Source organism: Aquarana catesbeiana, unplaced genomic scaffold (genome assembly GCF_042186555.1).
Source record: "Aquarana catesbeiana isolate 2022-GZ unplaced genomic scaffold, ASM4218655v1 unanchor225, whole genome shotgun sequence".
Lineage (NCBI taxonomy): Eukaryota > Metazoa > Chordata > Amphibia > Anura > Ranidae > Aquarana > Aquarana catesbeiana.
This window is the reverse complement of record NW_027362652.1, coordinates 1,320,353-1,336,638: the sequence shown is the minus strand read 5'-3', so window position 1 is coordinate 1,336,638 and position 16,286 is coordinate 1,320,353. Positions and strand designations below refer to the sequence as shown.

Sequence of the window (16,286 nt, the reverse complement as noted above, 5' to 3'; positions counted from 1 at the left end):
GCATTCTGATTACTGTCATACCAGCATCCAGATCATCTCCATACCAACATCCTGATCACCTCCATACCCCATAGCAGCGTCCTGATCACCATAATACCAGCGTCCCGATCACCTCCATACCCCATGCCAGCATCGTGATCACTGTCATACCAGCGTCTGGATCACCGCCATACGCCATACCAGTGTCCTGAGACATATTGATGTATATAAGACTGTTGGAGATCATGAATTCTATTCACATATCAGTGCTGTCATGTTTGTCCTCCCTACAGCCTGCTAACAAACTGTACCATCATCACATTGGATATTCCCAGCAGCAAGATCAATTATAAAAGATCGGTGAAAACATCCATGAGAAGTCCAATGAGAAAGGACTGCAAGGCAAACAATAAAAAAAAAAAAAACTGAACGGTTTGATGAATCTGATGAAGACATTCCTTAATTAGTCTGAGAGTCCCTATACAAGGAAAACACTGCCTACATGCTGATAATGCCTTGGGCTGCACAATAAGTGGGGCCCCATGTGGCCCTTGGGCTGCAGTTTGATCCTGAACCATCTCCTCAACAGCTCGGAAGACCAAGTCAGTGATCGCCCTTCACAAATATGACCAAGTGACTGAGGGCAGCAGCACTTTCACTTTCTAAATTAAAGTTGTAGTAAAGTATTTTTTATACTTGTACCTACAGGTAAGCCTATAATAAGGCTTACCTGTAGGTACAGTGAATATCTTCTAAACTAGCACTGTTTAGGAAATATTCACACTGCATGCAGCCGGTGATGCGCTCTGAAGGGATGGCATACTTGTGCCGTCCCTTCAGAGCTCTGTGCTTTGGCCATGACTCCTGCGGTCATGCGTGGTAGTGATAACACTGTGACTCGGCCAATCAGATTGTCGGAGTACACGAACCCAGAAGAAAGACCGGGTGAAAATGGAAGCTCTGTCAGTGATGACAGCACGCTGCTGGAGGGCTTTGTTCTAAGGTAAGCATTTCATAATGTGCTAGTATCTCATGCATACTAGGAAAATATGGCATTGTCTTATAGGGTTTTAAAAAAAAAAGTCTGCAGTACTAACTGCCAATTGCTCAAGAGCATTTAGGAGGACAGTAAATGGCTAACAAGTCTGTGAAGCTGCAACCCAATTTTTCTCAACCAGGGTTCCATAGAATCCAAGGGTTCCTTCAGAGGTTGCTAGAGGTTCCTTCAGTAATGGGTAATTTCTGCTTCATAGACGAAAAAAAAACAATGACCTTCTTAGCCTTCTGTAAGGGGGCATTCTTCCCATTTACCGCCAACATAAGGGATGTTCATCCTAGTGACCACCAATGTATGGGACATTCATCCCAGTGACTACCAATGTAAGGGGCTTTCATCTAGGTTTGCCACCTCATCCCTTTAAACCCGAACACATATGAATAGCACAGGTTCTGAAGTTAATTTAATGCAGATAAGGCACCAAGTGGGTTTAATTACCACCCTAATCAGCCACAGAACCTGTGTACTTAATATATGTTTGGTTTTAAAGGGATGAGGTGGCAACCCTACATTCATCCCAGTGACCATCACCCTTATGTACTGTGAGCTGTGGCTATAGTAATTATAATCAGGGTCTCCCCAAGAAATGGGAAGTTATTTCAAGAGTTCCTCCAGCTTGAAAAGGCTGACAAAGGCTGTGCTAGCCTGAAACCAGAAGATATCCTCCAAAGGAATTATCAAACAAATCATGGAGGACTCACACAGGACTCTACACAAGTAGCTCAATATAGACAGCAGAAGATCATCAGTAACAATCTGTCCAACATTCACATATATTGCTGGCTGCAGAGTCTTCAAGCAGTCTAATCACTGTGTTCTGGTGTGCAGCTAATCAGTGTGTTCTCCTGGTGTGCAGCTTATCAGTGTGTGGGAGTGGAGATGACCCATCTATAACAGTGGTTCTCAACTCCTGTCCTCAGGACCCACTAATAGGCCAGACTTCAAGTATTACCTTGGGGAGATGCAGACTAGAATACTGCAATCACTGAGCAGCAAATGATATCACCTGTGATGTATTTCAGTTATCTTGCAAACCTGGCCTGTTAGTGGACCCTGAGGATAGGAGTTGCAAACCACTGATCTATAAGGATATGCAGTACATACACACAGCACAAGGCTGTGTTCACACTATGCAATGTTTCTCGGGGCTGCAATTCCTCTGAACTCCACAAGATGGTGATCTCACTTCTACTGAGAATGGAAGTCTCTATGGAATACAGACAGGAAGTGATGTCAGGTATAAATAGTAGTTTCTGGGTGAGAGATGAGTCGGGAGGAAGTAGAGAGGAGACATTGCTGGAAGTGGCAGTAGAGGAGGTAATAAGATCTTATTTTCTATTTACACCCAGTAACCCCCCGTCATGTCCGTCCTCTTCCTCCATAGTCACTGTGATGTCATTTATCCACATTATTAATCATCTTTTTATATATGTAGTCACAGAACACTACAGGGGCAGATACCATCCAGAGAGGCTGAGCCTTCAGTCCTGGAATTACTGTTTATTATCCTCCTTTATACTATAGTCCTATTATACAAGATTTGGTTGTTCTTTGATACTCATGCCCACCATTGAGGGGAAGCCCCCTATAGATGCCAACATACAGCACTAAAAACATGAGAGTTGGTCAACTTTATTTTGACTATTTTTGCAACCTTATACATTGTAGTGTGACTTCAATCTTAGCGTGTATTATAGCTTTGGTAACTCTGCAAGCAACAGCTTTTAAAAATACAAACACTAGAGGGAAGCCGCTCCCTACACATGTGCCAATTCCTACTGGGGGCAGCCCGACTATTAACCCCTTACATTCCCATCCTAATATTGTACAACCAATACAGTCCAGATAATTCTCTGTTTACAGAAAACCTGTATAGATCACATGATCACACCAATAAGGATGGAGGAGGACCGGAGTCACATGACTGAGAGGATACTAAACCTCACCCTGGAGATCATCTACCTGCTGACCGGAGAGGTGAGGAGGATTCTGGGAGGTCACATGACATCACTCTTATCCCTATTAATAAAACACAGACCTGACCAGAGAGGTGAGGAGGATTCTGGGATTCTAACATGATATTCCTATTGGTTTTCCAATACAGAGGTTTCCGATTTCGAAGTCAGGTGATCCTATGACCATCACAGTGCCTCCATGTGACTCCCTAAAACCTGAGAGAAACAACATGGAGAAGATTCTAGAAGTCACCAAGAAGATGATGGAGCTGCTGACAGGAGAGGTGAGCGGTGCTGGGAATTCTGGGACATTATCCAGTAACAGACAAGGGATGTGTCTGGATGGTGACTGTATCATTGTGTGTGTCAGGTTCCTATAAGGTGTCAGGATGTCACTGTCTATTTCTCCATGGAGGAGTGGGAGTATTTAGAAGGACACAAGGATCTCTACAAGGACGTCATGATTAAGGATGAGCTCCAGGGTGTTTGCATGCTGCATGCGCCTAGCCCGCCAGGAAGTGGGCACTGCACAGCGCTAATCACAAGCAGTGAGACATTTCCCGATGCGCGGCTGCAGAGATCGGGAAATGTCTCGCTGCCTGTGATTAGCGCTCCGCAGTGCCGACTTCCTGGCGGGCTCGGCGCATGCAGCATGCGAACACGCCGGAGCTCATCCTTAGTCATGATGGACAATCTCTGATAGTATCATTAGAACATGTACATTATCTATATTATTACAATTGATATATTTTTTTTATATATTCAGAGTGAAAACCTGAGAGATTGCAAAGTTGAGGTTAAAACAGAAGAGGAGAAGTATGTTTATTACAATGAATGTTTTTATTATATTTTTCAGAGTGGAAGCCACAGGTATGATAATATTGTTATTAAAGAAGAGTATAAAGAGGAGGATGAGGAGTATGGAGTGATGGAGGCGTTATCGGAAAGTCAAAAGGATATGATGGAGCCACCTAATACCAGGAACCCTCCAGAGAGATGTCCCCGTCCTCTGTATTCCCGGGATTCCACACATGAAGGTCACACCATCCCTCACAATCATCAGGTAGATGAAGAACAATCACTGATAGTATCATTACGATCTGTACATTATCTGCATTGTTACAATTGATGTCATTTTTATTATATATTCAGAGTGGAAACCTGAGAGATTCTAAAGTTGAGGTTAAAGAGGAGATGAAAGAGGAAGATGATGGGGTGATGGAAGAGTCAGAGTTTCTAAAAGAACACAAAGATCTGTACCAGGACAACATGGTGGAGTCATCCATCTACAGAAACCCACCAGAGAGAAGTCCCCGTCCTCTGTATTCCCGGGATTCCACACAGGAAGATCACACCATCCCTCACCATTACAAGGTTGGTGGAGTGGAGGATCTAAAACATGTACCAGTAGAGACGATGTATGGATTTTGTTTGTGTTATCGCAAGATTAGCTCTTTTTTTTTTACAGATCACGTTTTTGATATATTTTTTGGTTTAGGGTGAAGATGTGATAGATGTAAAAGTTGTGGTTAAAACTGAAGAAGAGCGGTATGTGAGGGATGATCAGCAGTCTATGGAGGAGGATGGAATAACGGGGACATTTATAGAGGAGGACACTCCTACAGAGATCAGCACAGGTGGGTCATTAACATTAAATACATTCCTCCACCCATACTGCTCACTGATTGGTCCAGAGTAAGGCAGGGACTGGGTGATATTAGGAGTGTTGAAAATAATCGTATTATTGATGCATGACGATTCAGCCTTAAACGATTCTGCATCGATGCAGAGAAACGCTGAATCGCAATTGCATCAATGACGTCATCCCAGCATGCCCCTGTCAGAGTCCTCCCATCCCCTCCCTACTCCTCTCCACCTATATGTTGTCACACAGAGGATCTGCCACTGTGACACAGCGCTTGGATCTGAAATGTCCGGGTGGCCACTGTAACAATGTCCTGCCTCCTAGACCAGCTCCTGTGATAGACGGCACACTGATCCAATCCTGGGAAATTGAAACAGTGTGCTGCCTATGACAGGAACCAGAAAAGATATTCTCCTGCCCTGATGCAGAGGGCCTTAGTGAAAAGTGGTAGTATTTCCCAAAATATATGTAAATATAAAGTGATCATGCATGCCCCGCTGCCTAGGCTGACTAGGGGAAGTCCAAGAAGCTATGTATGAAGAAGGAAGGCGATTGCCTGATGCATTAATCAAGATAAAGTTTATTCCAAACAAATTGGTATGTACAAAGGAAAATACTACGTGTTCATGAATAAATAAATGACCGTATTCTCATTTGATAAAATAGTATGAATTGATGCCCATACAAGGGATAAATGAATAAATTGCTAACGCGTTTCAAGGGATTTCCTCTTGATCAGAGCCTTAAGTGGCCAAAACTGGTCTGTAGGTTGTAATACGTCTATATAGAGAGAAACGACTGGATGAGAGGTATATTGCACGATAGATGGTACATTCTTATAGGCAGATTCTCCTTTATTGTATTAATGTTTCCTTCCACATTGCAGTGCTCTCAGCACCGTAATCCAGTACAGGACACCATAAAGCACCAGATGGCATCACGTCAGGGAGACGGCAGGGATAGCCAAGTAACGATTCTGGCATCCAACCACGGACCACAGGCTGTAACATCCAAACCAGCAATTGGGTCTTGAAGACCAACAGTAATTACGACATCATCCGTGTGTGTGTGTGTGTATATAATATTATATATATAGATAGATAGATATATACAGAGATAGATAGAGATATATATCTCCTATCTATCTATCGTAAGTAGAAGTAGTTTGTAAGTCGGATGTTAGTAACTAGGGGACCCCCTGTGTGTGTGTATGTATATATATCTATCTATATATCCCCTTCACGGTGCTGAGAGCGCTGCCATGTGGAAGGAAACATTACTACAATAAAGGAGAATCCGCCTATAAGAATGTACCATCTATCGTGCAATATACCTCCCATTCAGTCGTTTCTCACTATATAGACATATTACAACCTACAGACCAGTTTTGACTGTTTAAGGCTCTGATGAAGAGGAAACCCCTCGAAACACGTTAGCCATTTATTCATTTATCCCTTGTATGGGCATCAATTCATACTATTTTATCAAATGAGAACACAGTGATTATCATTTATTTATTCATGAATAGGGATGAGCTTCGAGTTTAAGTCGAACTCATGTTCGACTCGAACATTGGCTGTTCGCCGAACAGCGAACAATTTGGGGTGTTCGCGCCAAATTCGAAAACCGCGGAACACCCTTTAAAAGTCTATGGGAGAAATCAAAAGTGCTAATTTTAAAGGCTTATATGCATGGTATTGTCATAAAAAGTGTTTGGGGACCTGGGTCCTGCCCCAGGGGACATGGATCAATGCAAAAAAAAGTTTTAAAAACAGACGTTTTTTCGGGAGCAGTGATTTTAATAATGCTTAAAGTGAAACAATAAAAGTGTAATATTCCTTTAAATTTCGTACCTGGGGGGTGTCTATAGTATGCCTGTAAAGGGGCGCATGTTTCCTGTGTTTAGAACAGTCTGACAGCAAAATGAAAAAAAAGTAATTTAAAACTACTACTACTACTACACATAAAAGTTCATTGATAAAAACGGCATGGGAATTCCCCACAGGGGAACCCCGACCCAAAATTTTTAAAAAAAATTACGTGGGGGGCCCCCCTAAATTCCATACCAGACCCTTCAGGTCTGGTATGGATTTTAAGGGGAACCCCGCGCCAAAAAAAAAAAAAAAAAATGGCGTCCCCCAAAAATTCATACCAGACCCTTATCTGAGCACGCAACCTGGCAGGCCGCAGGAAAAGAGGGGGGGACGAGAGAGCGCCCCCCCCCCCCCCTGAACCGTACCAGGCCACATGCCCTCAACATTGGGAGGGTGCTTTGGGGTAGCCCCCAAAACACCTTGTCCCCATGTTGATGGGGACAAGGGCCTCATCCCCACAACCCTTGCCCGGTGGTTGTGGGGGTCTGCAGGCGGGGGGCTTATCGGAATCTGGAAGCCCCCTTTAACAAGGGGACCCCCAGATCCCCCCCCCCTGTGTGAAATGGTAAGGGGGTCCTACCATTTCACAAAAAAACTGTTAAAAATGACAAGAGACAGTTTTTGACAATTTCTTTATTTAAATGCTTCTTCTTTCTTCTATCTTCTATCTTCCTTCGGTTTCTTCCTCCATCTTCTTTTTCTTCTGGTTCTTCCTCCGGTGTTCTCGTCCGGCATCTTCCTCCGCGGCGTCTTCTTCCCTTCTTCTCCTCGGGCCGCTCCGCAATCCATGATGGCATGGAGGGAGGCTCCCGCTGTGTGACGCTTCTCTTCTACGGTTCTTAAATAACGGGGGGCGGAGCCACCCGGTGACCCCGCCCCCCTCTGACGCACGGGGACTTGACGGTGACCTCCCTGTGGCATTCTCCGTGACGTCAGAAGCGGGCGGGGTTACGTAACGGGTGACCCCGCCCCCTTTGACGTCACGGGGAATGCCACAGGAAAGTCCCCGTCAAGTCCCCGTGCGTCACACCCGGTGACCCCGCCCCCGTTATTTTGGATGCTGGACGAGAACACCGGAGGAAGAACCAGAAGAATATGGAGGAAGAAACCAAAGGAAGATAGAGGATAGAAGATAGAAGAAGCATTTAAATAAAGGTATTGTCAAAAACTGTCTCTTGTCATTTTTAACATTTTTGAGTTTTTTTGTGAAATGGTAGGGGTACTTTTGTACCCCCTTACCATTTCACACAGGGGGGAGGGCCGGGATCTGGGGGTCCTCTTGTTAAAGGGGGCTTCCAGATTCCGATAAGCCCCCCGCCCGCAGACCCCAACAACCACCGGGCAAGGGTTGTGGGGATGAGGCCCTTGTCTCCATCAACATGGGGACAAGGTGTTTTGGGGGCTACCCCAAAGCACCCTCCCAATGTTGAGGGCATGTGGCCTGGTATGGTTCAGGACGGGGGGGGGCTCTCTCGCCCCCCCTCTTTTCCTGCAGCCTGCCAGGTTGCGTGCTCGGATAAGGGTCTGGTATGGATTTTTAGGGGGACCCCACGCCATTTTTTTTTTTTTTTTTTTAATTTTGGCGCGGGGTTCCCCTTAAAATCCATACCAGACCTGAAGGGCCTGGTATGGAATTTAGGGGGACCCCCCACGTCTTTTTTTAAATTTTTTATTTAATTTTGGTTCGGGGTTCCCCTGTGGGGAAATCCCATGCCGTTTTTATCAATGAACTTTTAAGTGTATTGTCGGACCGGCAATTCATTAATAGCCGCGAGTAGTTTTAAATTACTTTTTTTTCCTTTTGAAATGTCATTTTGCTGTCAGACTGTTCTAAACACGGGAAACATGCGCCCCTTTACAGGCATACTATAGACAGCCCCCAGGTACGAAATTTAAAGGAATATTACACTTTTATTGTTTCACTTTAAGCATTATTAAAATCACTGCTCCGGAAAAAACGGCTGTTTTTAAAACTTTTTTTTTGCATTGATCCATGTCCCCTGAGGCAGGACCCAGGTCCCCAACACTTTTTATGACAATAACTTGCATATAAGCCTTTAAAATTAGCACTTTAGATTATTCATGTTCGTGTCCCATAGACTTTAACGGTGTTCGCGTGTTCGAACAAATTTTTTGCCTGTTCGCAAATTCTGGTGCAAACCGAACAGGGGGTTGTTCGGCTCATCCCTATTCATGAACATGCATTATTTTCCTTTGTACATACCAATTTGTTCGGAATAAACTTTTTTAATCTTCATTAATGCATCAGGCCACGCGCTGGAAATTTTATATCTGATGATTTGATTGGAGCACAGACTTTTACATGGTGATAATAATGTGATAACCTCCCCCAACTTTGTGATTTTAAACAGAAAAAGTGACAATGAGGGAGGAGTCAGTAACCCAATGATGATGGTCTTCAGGATTAGTCCAGTCTTCATCTTGGTTGTTCTCCCCCCATCCTCACTCTCTGACCTCTGGTGGGGCTCAGCCCCTCTGTTATTCATGACTAAATCATGGACTAAATAAGGAAGTGCAGTACTTCTTGTGTTGGGAAGATGGCAATGAGTGATAGAGGGGGTGGGGAAACTCATCCTATAATCCCCTCATCACTGTCACTCCTATAAAAGACAGTTCTCGTTGTTTCCTCACTCTCTGACTAAGGTCCATGAATAAAGAAATGAACTGGTAGGAGATCAGAGGACCCATTTACTAGTTACCTTGAGGGTGGAATTGTAAGATCCTCAGAGACAAAGCTGTCTGATGTGGGCGGAGTCCTGGTTTAGGGGAACCAATCTGCTCATGTCTATTAATAATCTTTTTATTTCTATTTTAGTAGATGGACGGGAGATGAGGAAAACCTCAGAGGATTGTCTCACTTTGTCTCCAGACTGTGAAGTAGAAGATGAGGACATCACACAGTATAGTCCAGGAGAAAACCCGACTACCTCAAATGTCCATCCGGCACCACACAGTGTAGATGGACCATCGTATTCCTCTTATCCTGAGGAACCTCAGACTGTGAGGGACGGTGCCGTCCTTCCAACAGAGAAGAGGTTTTCCTGTACTGAGTGCGAGAAGAGTTTCCCTTCTAAATCCAGACTTAATGAGCATAAAATATCTCACACAGGTGAGAAACCGCATTCCTGCCTTGAGTGCGGGAAATGTTTTTCACAAAAGTCCGGTCTTTACAGACATCAGAAATCTCACACGGGGGAGAAACCGTATTCTTGTCCCGAGTGTGGGAAATGTTTTTCAGACAAGTCTGAATTTAACAAACATCAGAGAGTTCATACGGGTGAGAAGCCGTATTCCTGTCCTGAGTGCGGAAAATGTTTTTCACATAAGTCCAATCTTTATATTCATCAGAGATTGCACAAAGGTGAGAAGCCGTATTCCTGTCCTGAGTGCGGAAAATGTTTTTCACAGAAGTCCAATTTTTATATGCATCAGAGATTGCACAAAGGTGAGAAGCCGTATTCCTGTCCTGAGTGCGGAAAATGTTTTTCACAGAAGTCCAATTTTTTTATTCATCAGAGATTGCACAAAGGTGAGAAGCCGTTTCCCTGTTCTGAGTGCGGGAAATGTTTTTTAAACCAGTCTCATCTTTACAGACATCAGAGATCTCACACGGGGGAGAAGCCGTATTCCTGTCCTGAGTGTAGTAAACGTTTTGCCGAGAAATACAATCTTAACATACATGTGAGGTCTCACACGGGGGAGAAGCCGTATTCCTGTCCTGAGTGCGGGAAATGTTTTTCAGTGAAGTACAGTCTTTACCAACATCAGAGATCTCACAGAGGGGAGAAGCACACCCTGATATACACCTCAGATATACTCCATGGCTGATCTTCATCATGTAAGAAATAGTTCATAAGGAGATCAGAGATCACCAAAGACATGGATGAAGTGTTGTACTGTGTTGGCCATTGATAGCAGTAAAAAAATAAAAATGGAGTCATTACCTGTTGTTGGCTGAATAAATTTTGTGGTGTAAGCTTTCACAAACACTTAAATATGAGTTAAACAAATGTGAGCAGCATTCACTCAGCCATTGCTAATGTTGCGTTTTCTTTATTTCATACAGTGATTTCCTATGATCTTTGGCTCCATCTGTAGCCATAATGCGGTATTGCTCTATTTTTCCTGATGGAGGTATTTCAGGAAAAATACACCATTATGGCCTTTAGAAGATGCTGACCATTATAGGAAAGCACTGTGTTAATTAAACTTTGGCCTGAATTTATCACAGCTGGGCAAATGCTTGTCCCACTCGTCCAACAAATGTTCTACTTTTCGACCCCTTAAGCCTCGTACGAATGTTGGACAACCGAGCGCCTGATTTTTGTCAAAAGGTCGTGTGCCAGGGTCTTGTCTTGGATACTAATGTTACACAATTGTCATGCCACGAACGTAGTGACGTAGTACAAGGAATTTCAGCTCTTGAGCGCTACCCTTTGGGCCCCTTCTGCCAATTTTTGTGTTTGGTGAGCATTGATTCCGAGCATGCGTGGTTCTTTTGTGTGACAGATTTGTGTACTGACCATACGAAAATCAGATGTCAAACCGTTGCCCGCCGAAAATTTACTAGACTGCCATCCAATATTTGTTGGCCGAAAATTGGACAACAATTGTCAAAAGGAGCATACTAACGGTAAGATTTTAGGATAACAGTCTGTCAACAGACAATCCCCTGCCAACAATCGTAACGTGTGTACGAGGCTTTAGTTTACTATTTCAGGCAGGATTTCTTTTACCTCCAGTTACACAGAAGGAATGTACGTGCACTTTTATCGGATGAATTGCTGTGAAGTTTTTTTATGAATGGACCCTCTAAATGTCAGGAGACGTAAATGTCCAATCACAAAATACTCAATGGACACCAAATGTAAACATTGATTCTCTCTGTTCTTGCACAGATCAGCTGTGAGAACGGAGAGAACCGATGCTGCAGCCTGTGAGTGTACCCTGCCCGTCACCCTCCATGTACACTCACAGACTGCAGTGTCAGCCTGCCCCAGTGTCCCTGATTACTGTCCCCAGTACAATACAAATAAACAGTGCAACCTGCCCCCTGTCACCTGTCCCAGTGCTCATAGTAACACTGCCATACCCCATACCAATGTCCCGATCTCCTCCATACACCATGCCAGTATCCTGATCAACGCCATACATCATACAAGTATCCTGATCAACTCCATACACCATATCAGCATCCTGATCAACTCCATACACCATACCAGCATCCTGATCACCTCCATACACCATACCAACGTCCTGATCACCTCCATACCACATACCAACGTCCTGATCACCTCCATACCGCATACCAACGTCCTGATCACCTCCATACCACATACCAACGTCCTGATCACCTCCATACCAGCATCCTGATCACCTCCATACACCATACCAGCATCCTGATCACCTCCATACACCATACCAGCATCCTGATCACCTCCATACACCATACCAGCATCCTGATCACCTCCATACACCATACCAGCGTCCTGATCACCTCCATACACCATACCAACGTCCTGATCACCTCCATACCCCATACCAACGTCCTGATCACCTCCATACCCCATACCAACGTCCTGATCACCTCCATACCAGCATCCTGATCACCTCCATACACCATACCAGCATCCTGATCACCTCCATACCACATACCAACGTCCTGATCACCTCCATACCAGCATCCTGATCACCTCCATACACCATACCAGCATCCTGATCACCTCCATACACCATACCAGCATCATTGTACCCATCAATTGCAGCCAGTGTGCCCCATCAATTGCCGCTACCGTGCCCCATCAATTGCCGCTACTGTGCCCCATCAATTGCTGCCAGTGTGCCCATCAATTGCTGCTACTGTGCCCCATCAAATGCTGCCAGTGTGCATCGCCCGGGAGTCAGGACTTACATGTCTCGCAGTGGGTCACGGTGGCGTCCTCCATGTCCACGCTCCTCGATGTCTCTGGTCCTCTCTATCAGGCGTCCAATCACAGCGCCTGCTGTTTCAGCTAAACAGGTGACAAGTAACCAGATCCGAGCACCTGATTGGCTGAGAGGTGGGTCAGTGTTAGGAAAGCGATGTATTTGCTTTCCTAACGCAACACTGAGTCAACAGCGAACGCACAGCATTGCGTCCGCTGTTTGCCTATTGGAGCCTACGGCTCTAATCAGGACGCCTATTAGAGCCCACAGCTCTAATCAGGCGCTTCCCAAAGAAAACCCAGCCACTGTAATTCAGGTGCCCAGCGCCCGACAAGGGGCCGGACACCTGAATAGGGGGCGGCAGCGGCAACCATCAATAGATTCATACAATGCATGAATCTATCTATGGTGAGAGAGAGGAGACAGGAGAGAGGGGGCGCGCTCCTGTGCCCTTTATGGACGCAGCACCATTGATCAAATGCAGCCACTTGTGCGACATCATATGCAACCACTTGCATACCTCCCAACTTTCTGAAATGGGAACGAGGGACACGTATTATCAAGAGTATGTAGGCATAGGACACACCCCTTGTCACGTCCCCCTTAAAGGAGAATTATACAAAAAAATGATTAGTTAAACCCACAAGTGCTTTTTTTTACCACTACTATTCCTTTATACTGGCTTTTGGTATTTACAGATGCAGTAACGTAGAGTTTGGATAAAAGGTTTAGCACTGAGAAACACTATTTGAAAGATAAAAAGTGCATTTTATATACAATATACAGATCAGACCAAAATGAGGAGGAATGAGGGACAGAGGGACATTGCTCCAAATCAGGGACAGTCCCTCGAAATCAGGGACAGTTGGGAGCTATGCCTTGGCCCCAGGGTCAACAGGAAAAAGCTGAGACTGTGTCCAGTTCACCCGCAGGTCCATGATTTCAGAGAAGTTGTTAAGGATCTGGAGGGCACTGTGTAGGGATTAACCGTGATCGGTAAGAAAGAGAAGCAGGTCATCAGCACTCAGGGCCACCCTCTCCTCCAGCCAGCCAATATGAAGACCTTTGTTCTCCAGGGAAATACGAAGAGCCTCTGCAGTTGGTTCCATGGCAATGGCAATGAGAGCCGGGGAGAGAAGGCAGCCCTGACATGTGCCTCTGTGCAGTGAAAAAGGGTCAGATAATCGGCCACCTAGTTTAATGCAGGCAGTAGGGTGTTTGTACAAGATTTGTATCCATTGAATGAAGATGAGCGGAAATCCCATACGTCTTGAAACCTCCCACAGATTCAACCATTGTATGGTATCAAAAGCTTTTTTGATTTCTAGGGAAGCTATAGCCCTGGTTGGTATGAGGGGTGTGAATATTGATGTAAAGTCTACGGATATTTATGTGTAGCAATAACTCACGGTGGAGCTGCTGGTTTAAAGCGGGCTGTTACCGTCACCTTCGTTGAGTAGGTCCCATTGAGCTTAATACCAGGCAGTGTAGACACCAGACACTTGAGTATCTTTTCCAATGCTTTAATAACGAGTAACTGAAGGAAGTAACAGGAAAGAGGTAGAAGGAGAGTTGCAGGGAAGTTCAAATACCTTTTCTTAGTGTAGTATTAGGAATTGGAATCTTGTAGATGAATGTACTTTCCTCTTAGAGTTGAATCTTTGCCCGCCCGGATAGGTTTCTCTCACTAACCTAGAAGCCGGTACGCAGCACGAACAAAAGTTTCTGCCACAGACTTGAATGAAATAGAAACCCGTACGATCCTCTGCCACAGGGTGTAATGGTTTACGATGAACAGCAAACACAGCACTAGAACCTTTAAGCTGACCCGGCAGTACAATGTGGTAGGTTAACTTTAGGATGTGTCCTCCAACTGAGTCACCAGGCCCCTCTCCAGTCCAGCACTCTGCATGATCCTTCCACGACGGGTCCTCCCCTGGGATCTTCTCAGTTGTCCAGCTTCTTCCCGTAGGACAGACAGCACAGGACCATTTCCTCGCCGCTGTGGTAGGCCCCAGACAGGCTTCTGGGTCCACCCACACGCTGCTGCAACGTGGTCCTCCCGGTCGGATGACCATGCGGTAGTACTCCTAGCACATACCTGTCGGCCAGCAGGGCCAGCAGGTGGGACGAAAGACTCTAAAACATGGTGTCTGTCCCATAAATACCCTCTCCCAGAATGCAGCTCGGAGGACCACCTCCATCGAGTTATCTCCGGGACAGAAGAGCACTCATACGCTTTAACGCGTTGCCTTTCCAACACCGACCCATGGCGACAACGACACCCACAGGCACAGTGTGAAACTCCATGCAACACAGCCAGACTGGAACAGAGGCTAAAACTGACTATGTATGAAACAGATAACCCACTAAATTTACCTATAAGCGGTAGATTGAAAATCTACCAGCACTACATACCCCCCCCCCCCCCCCCCCACTACAATAGACGTTGTCCTCAACGTCTGTCAAAATAACTCCCAAGCCTGAGAGTAGGTATTTGAACTTAGAACTTGGATGAGGAAGAAGAAAAGACAGTATATAAATATTACAGTTTCAACATTTATACAACAACATGTTCACATCCGTAAAAGAAATCACATTAGAACTGTCACAAATTCCACTATCTAGCTAGCTGAAAAGCCTAACAGCTTGATAGGAGATCCAATTGTTCCTGAAAAAAAACAAAGTTAAACACACACTAGATATGTACAGTATCATCACTAAACAGTTTAGGAGCAAAGCCTCATTCCAGAAGAAGAAGAATGACACTCTCTTCCCACATATTTTCCTTTTAATGGAAATAAACTAGAGTAACTTGAAAAGTCCATCCCTATCTTGGCGTGAATTACATCCTTTCAATAAAGAAAATACAGCTAGCAAAGAGTCTTTGGATTTGAAAACGCTGGGATGAATATTACCTCTTGACCACAAAGATCTCTAAACACTGACACTTTCTAACTACACACCCCAAAGTTCCTTTTCATAATCACCAATAAAACCGGAGATCTGGCAATGTCAGTTTCTTTCCACGTTTATCCACGGTAGTGATAAAGTACACAACGTCATCTTTTCCAGGTCTGCAAATGACCACTTTGTCAGCATAGATGTGGCGACCATAGTTCCAATGTAGGAAACATCCATTGAAGCGTTCATCCATGGCAACAGAATGCCCAGCTCTCCGGAAAGGTTTTGGCACAGACAAATAGTCCCAAACAGCTTCACGGTACCACTGTTCCCAGTTGGCCTCAATTTCCTGCATAATTTCCTGAGTAACATAGGGAAATTCCAGACCATATTCTGTGGCAACTCATTTGATGAGCACACTCTGTAAACGGGCAAGTTTAGGCAAAGGTCTATTTTTCCCCAGGAGGCACACAAGAATTCAGTGATTTACTCACCATAGATCCGACGGGTGTCGAAAGCAAACTAGCAACTTTAGACAATGTCTCTTTCTCACCCACAGCCTACGCAGTCAGAAATAAAGTCCTGCAACTTAACCCCTTCTTTTCCTGGAAAAAGTGACAAAGTCCAGAAACTTCTTTTAACATAAACTCCCGCTGAAATACTTCTCAGGGTTGCGGGAGGTTGACGACTAACAATCCCGGACGACGCCCCCACATGTAGCAATCACTTGCGGTGGAGCTGCTGGTTTCAAGCAGGCTGTTACCGTCACCTTCGTTACCTCAATTTCACCGGAACCGGGTCTAGGGTCCCGTTGAGCTTAATACCAGACAGTGTAGACACCAGACACTTGAGTATCTTTTCCAATGCTTTAATAACGAGTAACTGAAGGAAGTAGCAGGAAAGAGGTAGAAGGAGAGTTGCAGGGA

General features: G+C 44.9%; 1 protein-coding gene across 1 annotated transcript in view; it reads left to right on the top strand.

Moving 5' to 3' along the window:
* Positions 1-2,086: 2,086 nt before the first annotated feature.
* LOC141121576 (uncharacterized) overlaps positions 2,087-16,286 on the top strand; it is a 129,808-nt gene continuing 115,608 nt past the window's right edge. Inside the window, exons 1-7 of the mRNA XM_073611211.1 lie at positions 2,087-2,353; positions 2,900-3,013; positions 3,141-3,275; positions 3,848-4,054; positions 4,144-4,365; positions 4,490-4,628; positions 9,347-10,238. Of these exons, the coding sequence (XP_073467312.1) occupies positions 2,210-2,353; positions 2,900-3,013; positions 3,141-3,275; positions 3,848-4,054; positions 4,144-4,365; positions 4,490-4,628; positions 9,347-10,238 (1,853 nt within the window). The 5' untranslated portion in view covers positions 2,087-2,209. The remainder of the gene's footprint in view (positions 2,354-2,899; positions 3,014-3,140; positions 3,276-3,847; positions 4,055-4,143; positions 4,366-4,489; positions 4,629-9,346; positions 10,239-16,286) is intronic.